Source organism: Haliotis rubra, unplaced genomic scaffold (genome assembly GCF_003918875.1).
Source record: "Haliotis rubra isolate DU_JTF1 unplaced genomic scaffold, ASM391887v1 Scf1, whole genome shotgun sequence".
Lineage (NCBI taxonomy): Eukaryota > Metazoa > Mollusca > Gastropoda > Lepetellida > Haliotidae > Haliotis > Haliotis rubra.
In genome coordinates, this window is record NW_025764891.1 from 1,043,739 (window position 1) to 1,051,931 (window position 8,193).

The window sequence follows — 8,193 nt, forward strand, 5'->3', positions numbered from 1 at the left end:
AAGATCTCCAACTCTATGGTATTGTGTGCTGGTGAAAGAGCTAATATCATAAAGCATTGGCCTAACCACGCATGTCGCACAACATGTCACACACCTATCAGTTTCACACATCGTTGAACGCTCATGTAACAGGTTTCATATTGCTTTCAGATGACGCCAACATTTAAAAACTCTTTTCATACGATATACTTTCAAGCTTGATAACAATTTCTTTTTAACTTTAGTTATATTAAATGTGCAATTTAGGTGATATACGTGATCGTTTTTTAAAGAATACTCGAGTGCTTTTGTATTTTCAAAATATATTTCCCGACAATATGATCACTTAACAGATGTGCCTGTCGCGAATTGAAGGTAAAAATATTCATTACGCAACAAACCATGTTGGGCGTAGGATTGCTGTTGGTGTTGCTGCGGTTGTCTTCAGCGACGCTGATTTCGATAGAAGCAGAGACGTCTCGAGGTGAGCACGTCGTGAGAAACAGAGATAATGCCTCCAACGGCAAGACCGTCTTGCTGAAGGAGGGGGACGTCCTGGCATACAGGTTTTGTCTCCTTCGGTCGACCCAAGCCTTCTTGAAAGATGTTGTATTTTCCAATGACGGTAATCAGGACCATGTCTCGATCACCCTAGACCAAGAAATAATCGGTTCATTCACCACTGAAAGCAAGTCTGGGCATGGTTCCTTGTGGAACGTCATGAAAAGGTCTGGAAAGATGGGTACAAGGTCTTTAGAGGGAGGCATTCACCGTCTCAAGATGAAGGTGATTGAGAGTGACGAGTACGGTATTGAAATAGATAAGATATTGATTGAAATCGATGATCCTTTGCTGACGTCAGAATCAGCAGTTCTAAACTGCTCGTTACCTTGTATAAAGGATCCGCTGGCCCTCGAGAGCAACGCCGACCAATCTGTGACTGACGGATACATCTTGCAGAAGAGCTATCCTACTCTTTGTGCTGAGGAGGACAACGTTCACATTCAGCTGTTCCACAACAGCGTTAAAGAGTACACCGTCACTGCATACAAGCCACAGATGTACACGTTTCAAAACCTGAGAGATGAAGATACAAAACACTGCCCGTTTCTTGATCCGGTTTACTGGAAATTTGAGGATGTTCCATTGGAAAACCTTCTCATTTCGCCTAAGGTATCAAACCGAGCCATCCTTGCCGTTAACGATGACGGTGCTAACGGCATCCACAACCTGTTCTCTTTTCAAGTGCTGTTCCATCTGGCCGGAAGGACCGAGGGTCACATCGACTCGGAGATCGGGTCTGAGTTGACACTGAAACTAGACGGATTAACGTCTACAGCAAATGTTACAGTCTTGTACAAGGAGAAGAAATCAGGTCTCCTCTTCAAGGAAACTTCTGTACCATTTTCAGGATCTTCTCCGTCTCACAAATGGACCATCGCCGATTTCACGTGGTTTGAGAAGCAAGAAAATGAAATCATCCTGAAGATCTTCACGAATCAAACTAACGGCATCATCATTGATGACTTTCATTTGGAACGACGTTACATGGGTTCAGATAAACCGTTTGTTATGTACAAGGACGAAGAGGTGGCTATTGAAGGCGTTGACATCGACTTCTGGTGGCTAGCGCCCGACTCCATGAAAGTGACCATTTCCACGACAAGTCAAACTTACGAAAATGCTGACTACTTGCGCATAGCCCTCCCTGTGCCCTGGAACGAGACGTGGAGTCAGGTGTTTGTTCTGTATCAAGATGGCAATGTTCGTCTACTTCCTCCAGTACCTCCTGCTGCAGACTGGATCCCCTTCGGAACCTCCGTCATCGTTGGTCAAACTTTGTCCAGTGACTTCCGGCCAGTGGCTCCCATCGCGTCTGTCGTCGTCAACCCTGACACACTAGTTCTGAACGTGACGTACCGTGATGGCGGACAGGCGACCCTAAAAGTAAGCATTGGTGTTAGTAGACGTTGTTCTGAAGAGTGAGTTGAGTGGGTGAATGAGCGAGCATTGCTTAACGCCTCTTTTAGCAATATTCCTGCAATATCGCGGCGGGGGGACACCAGAAATAGGCTTCACACCTTGTACCATGAGGGAAATCGAACCTGGGTCTTCAGCTTGACGGGTGGATGCTTTAACCATTAGGTTACCCCACCGCCCGTTCTGAAGAAGGTTAATGCGAGATGATCCGTATGCAGGAAAGATTTTAACGGTTAATAGCTTTCCATGTTTTGTTTGGAAAGAATTCCGGTATGAGGGTGTTAGTATATGCTAAGGTTATATGTTGGCAATAATATTGTTGAAATGCATTTTTGGTGATGATTATTGTACATCCCAAAGGGCTAGCTTCTAGATATATATTGTCTCAATCAAGGTGTTTTTCGCGTTATAAGCCCCTGCCGTACATCCCATTGGCATAGATAGTCGTAACCTGTAGTCACAGTCTTAGAAATGCCTCGCTGCGAACAATAATCTCAAAATTCATCACCGAGGATTAAAACCGAGGATCCTCTCTCAAGATGACTACCCTTGAAGATCCATGTTAGAATTGGTCCTCAGCAACTCGTGCTTGTCGTAAGAGGCGACTAACGGGATCGGGTGTTCAGGCTCGCGGACCTGGCTGACACACGTCATCGTATCCTAATTGCGTAGAACGATGCTCATGCTGTTGATCACTGCATTCTCTGGTTCAGACTCGATTATTTACAGACCGCCGACATATAGCTGGAATATTGCTGAGTGCGACGTGAAACAAAAAACCAACCAACCAACTTCAACAAAACTATCTCTTGACGTGCGACCTGTCACGTAATGTTAACAGCCTCCAAAATGCGGTATGAATGTCATGAACGCATCTCTCCTTAGCCACGCAACCGAAGATGTACAGACTGCAGTCTCCTGACCTGCTGGTGATATATATGGGGCGATGGGGTAGCCTAGTGGTTAAAGCGTTCGCTCGTCACGCTGAAGGCCCGGGTTCGATTCCCCATATGGGTACAATGTGTGAAGCCCATTTCTGGTGTCCCCCGCCGTGATATTGCTGGAATATTGCTAAAGCGGCTTAAAACCATACTCACTCACTCACTCACTCACTGGTGATATATATAGTGAATGGATGCTGACTTTTAAACGAAGATGTTGAGTCCGATGGTCCTTGATTTCGTACAATGGCCTAGCTAAGAGCAATCAGTTGTTTTAATCATTTTTCCCGGAAATTAATTAATTTATACAGAGCTTATTTTCAGCCTTCTGTTACATTACTATTACTATTGAGTCACGATTGACTTTATAAATAAGAAAACGTACAACTTTATGAATAACGATTTCGGGTTTATTGCATTAGCGAATTTTCGATGCTGAAGTTCACAAGCCATCCTAGTCTAGACTTTTTCAAATTGCCATGCAGCTGACTGTATATCGCCGCGTCCTTTAGACGTGTCAGAAACCTATGATCGCGGGTGTGAATTAAGAAATACAGTTCGCTCTACCACCATGTATAGTGTAATAAAGCACACTTTCGCCCTGAACTATAATAGTTAAAGTACGAGGACAATTGCGTCCGAGCGCCCGAGTTTAGGGCGAAAGTGTGCTTTATTATACATGGTGGTAGAGCGAACTGTATTTCTTTCTAAGATGCCAAATTTAATACTTTTAAGGATAATTACGATTAATCTATGGCAGAAAACAAACGACGGTGTCAGGGGGACCTAAATTAGCGCTGTTCTATTGATTGTGTCTGCCCCCTACGTTTATGATGAACGTTACCAGAAAAACAAATAATAAACAGTTGATGACGGTTTACGTTTGGGTTAAATATCTTCTCTAAATTATTTTAATTACATCAGTGCTTAACGTAAACCATATGGGGCAATATGAACGTCGCATTTGTACTGCTAACATATGTTTAGATCAGTACATCCAAATGAAGCTGACCAGTCAAGCTACATTCCACAATTGCATTGTGGGAATGTAAACATTGCGAACGTTACCGTGTCGCTGTAAAATTGTGAGTCGAACTGCGACATTTTATCCGTCGTAAAACATAAACGTAAGGCTTCCACCAGTGATATAAGCTGAGTGAAGCAACTGCAAACGAAGAAACGGGATGCAGCGGAGTAGTTTACTGTAGGAAGCTATACAAGGCGATGACAACTGACATGCATCGTGACGTCGCTTACATTGTGACGTAATGAGAAAATTGTCCGATTACGAGGGGGCTAGAATGGCGTTGCATTGTGACGTGCACATTATCGTCTGATAAAGTACAGTCGGCGCCTTTGATCTTTCACCGAAGCATCATAGAATTCCTGATTAGGTGTGATAATATTTCTCGGTATGTCAGCAACATTCCACTGATCGTAAACTCACCAAAGTAGTAAAAATTTAACATATGTAGGGGCTGTGGGGTGGCCTAGTGGTTAAAGCGTTTGCTCGTCACACCGAGGACCCGTGTTCGATTCCCCACATGGGCACAAAGTGTGAAGCCCATTTCTGGTGTCCCCCGCCGCGATATTGCTGGAATATTGCTAAAAGCGGCGTAAAATTAAACTCACCTTCAGCATCAAGCTGACACATCGGGACTGTTCAAAGCGACTTGGCCCCACACTCCCCACTTTTTTTGTAATGATATTCTACAGAATACAGTATTAACATTTGCGGAATATGTATCTTATGGTCCTGATCATCGCGGAGGATTGGGCATTCCAACAAATATTAAAGAAGTGCTTCTTCCGCGAGATGAGTTCTTTGAGAAGAAGTGATATCCCAATTTTCATTTCTTTCATCAGCATATTTATCCAGTTAATACCTACGTTTTCTGATGTACCAGGTACACGTTCAAGTGGACAGGACAGAACTTCGGGTCAGCAACCTTCTGTTCAAGCAGGACACGGAAGCGAATCCCTTTGCTATATTCCGCTCTATGTACGTTGACGCCGGTAACGACGACTCAGACAGCGTCATGACGGACAAGGAGGGACCACGACACGTCATGGGGAAGTGGGACACGCTGTCGGGGACGTCGTTCTTACTATTCAGACGATGTGAATCGAGTCACCTGACTCAGAGTCCTGACATACGAGTGGACATCAATAAAGTCTAGCCATGACACTCAGTCAGTGCAGAGCAATCCCATATAAGCCTTGTTGATTCATTCAGTTTCAGTTTCTCGAACAAGTACCTCATTCCTCAAAAAGAAGGAAAATATTTGTTTAACAATTTTTTTAACAAAGTTACAAAATACACCCCTTGTCACGGAACGTTTTGAAGCAATGGACGAATGATTTTCAATATGTGGAAAATAAAATATTGTGTCACCCCTCAGAATGATTACCAGCACAAAACTCTTTTTTAAAAATCTTTTTTCGAATATCGGAAAACACGACATGCATTCGAATTTCCGTTGTTTGATTAATATATATTGTAGACATCATGAAAATGTACTATACAGGGGAGGATCCAGGATTTGGCAGGATCCAGGATCCAGGATAAGTCCAAAGGTTAGGGGGAAATGCTCCTCAGGGAATTCTTCTTCTGGGGGGAGGTTGGAGTGCACCCTGTGTTAATTTGAATATAGACCCATTGGTTAAATATTATTTAGGGATTAGAATAGTGAAATTGGTTCATCCTGTTTCAAATTATATCTAAAGGTTTTTCATCGCCCAAACTGACGCAAAATGTTGACGTTTTGTCACTCAGATAAAATCCATTAAAACATGTGTGGTGACGACACATCTCAGATGATAATGAGGCAGATTTAGATTTGAACATACGTCCAGTGAATCCTGTCACTACTAAGGAACACAACTCTGTACATCGAGGCACAAGGCGTAAAATGACTTTCGGTATCCGACGACAAAATTTAACAGCTATTTAAGGTAGTCATTGGGCGCTCATTTCAAGCGTTCCTCAATACTAACACAATGCTGGGCGAGACATGTTTATCCTTTTGACAAGCACCTGGCCCCGATTTCTCGGAACAAACAAGTCTGCGTTTTGACTTAAGTTAAATATTTTACTCAAATTTGAGAAAACACAGGGAAAATACATTTCCCAGAATAAACTGAAATGGATATTAAACTCAAATTTAGTAGACAATTTGAGTTAGGTAGATATGTTACATTTGTTGTTTTGTCTTTTGGTTTGAGAACTGCAACTGAGTTTGAAATGTTTAGTGAAAACTTCAGTTTGTTTCGAGAAATCGGAGCCAGGCCCAGGTGTTGTTACTGACTGTCCCTGACCCATTCATGCAGTTTTATCTGCAGTTGCGCCTTCTACCCCTAGTTGAATATATTTGGACGGATAATTGCCTCCTACCCCTAGTTGAATCTATTTGGACGGATAATTGCCTCCTACCCATACTTCAATCTATTTGGACAGATAATTGCCTCCTACCCCTAGTTGAATCTATTTGGACGGATAATTGCCTCCTACCCCTAGTTCAATCTGTTTGGATTGATAATGGATGGATAATTGCCTCCTACCCTTAGTTCTATTTGGACGGATAATTGCCTCCTACCCATAGTTGAATCTATTTGGACGGATAATTGCCTCCTACCCATACTTGAATCTATTTGGACGGATAATTGCCTCCCTACCCCTAGTTGAATACCAATACCCCTAGTTGAATCTATTTGGACAGATAATTGCCTCCTACCCATACTTGAATCTATTTGGACGGATGAACTTGAATCTATTTGGACAGATAATTGCCTCCTACCCCTAGTTGAATCTACCATTTGGATTTGACAGATAATTGCCCTACCCCTAGTTGAATCTATTTGGACGGATAATTGCCTCCTACCCATAGTTGAATCTATTTGGACAGAGATATCCCTAGTTGAATCTATTTGGACGGATAATTGCCTCCTACCCCTAGTTGAATCTATTTGGACGGATAATTGCCTCCTACCCCTAGTTGAATCTATTTGGACAGATAATTGCCTCCTACCCTAGTTGAATCTATTTGGACGGATAATTGAATCTGTTTTGGATGGATAATTGCCTCCCACCCTGAATCTGTTTGGATGGATAATTGCCTCCTACCCCTAGTTGAATTGGACGGAATCTATTTGAATCTATTTGGACGGATAATTGCCTACCCATACTTGAATCTATTTGGACGGATAATTGCCTCCTACCCCTTTGGTTGATAAATACTTGAATTATGGACGGATAATTGCCTCCTACCCCTAGTTGAATCTATTTGGACGGATAATTGCCTCCTACCCCTAGTTGAATCTATTTGGACGGATAATTGCCTCCTACCCCTAGTTGAATCTATTTGGACGGATAATTGCCTCCTACCCCTAGTTGAATCTATTTGGACAGATAATTGCCTCCTACCCCTAGTTGAATCTATTTGGACGGATAATTGCCTCCTAATTGGACGGATCCTCCTAATCTATTTGCCTCCTACCCCTAGTTGAATCTATTTGGACGGATAATTGCCTCCTACCCCTAGTTGAATCTATTTGGACGGATAATTGCCTCCTACCCTAGTTGAATCTATTTGGACGGATAATTGCCTCCTACCCCTAGTTGAATCTATTTGACGGATAATTGCCTCCTAATTGCCCTACCCCTAGTTGAATCTGTTTGGACGGATAATTGCCTCCTACCCCTAGTTGAATCTATTTGGACGGATAATTGCCTCCTTCCCCTAGTTGAATCTATCTGGACGGATAATTGCCTCCTACCCCTAGTTGACTGACTGACTGACTGAGTTTAGTTTTACGCCGCTTTTAGCAATATTCCAGCAATATCACGGCGGGGGACACCAGAAATGGGCTTAACACATTGTGCCCATGTGGGGAATCGAACACGGGTCTTCGGCGTGACGAGCCAACGCTTTAACCATTTGGACGGTTAATTGCCTCCTAACCCTAGTTGAATCTATTTTGGACAGATAATTGCCTCCTACCCCTAGTTGAATCTATTTGGACGAATAATTGCCTCCTACCCATACTTGAATCTATTTGGACGGATAATTGCTTCCTACCCCTAGTTGAATCTATTTGGACAGATGATTGCCTCCTACCCCTAGTTGAATCTATTTGGTTGGGATTCTAAAGCTTTGAAGTTTTACATACACATCATCGTGCTATTGTGGAGTCATATTCATATACACCCTGAGTGGATGTTATAACACTGGTGAGGTGTGCATAAATACAAATTGTAAAGTATTTACAAACAGCCGTGCCGTACAAGAATGTA

At 42.7% G+C, this 8,193-nt stretch overlaps 1 protein-coding gene across 1 annotated transcript; it reads left to right on the top strand.

Moving 5' to 3' along the window:
- Nucleotides 1–338: 338 nt before the first annotated feature.
- On the top strand, nt 339–5,301 carry LOC124291638. The gene is made up of 2 exons (XM_046729035.1): nt 339–1,926; nt 4,808–5,301. The coding sequence occupies exons 1-2, from the start codon at nt 382–384 to the stop codon at nt 5,078–5,080; spliced, it is 1,818 nt and encodes a 605-aa protein (XP_046584991.1). The 5' UTR covers nt 339–381; the 3' UTR covers nt 5,081–5,301.
- The last annotated feature ends 2,892 nt before the right edge of the window (nt 5,302–8,193 follow it).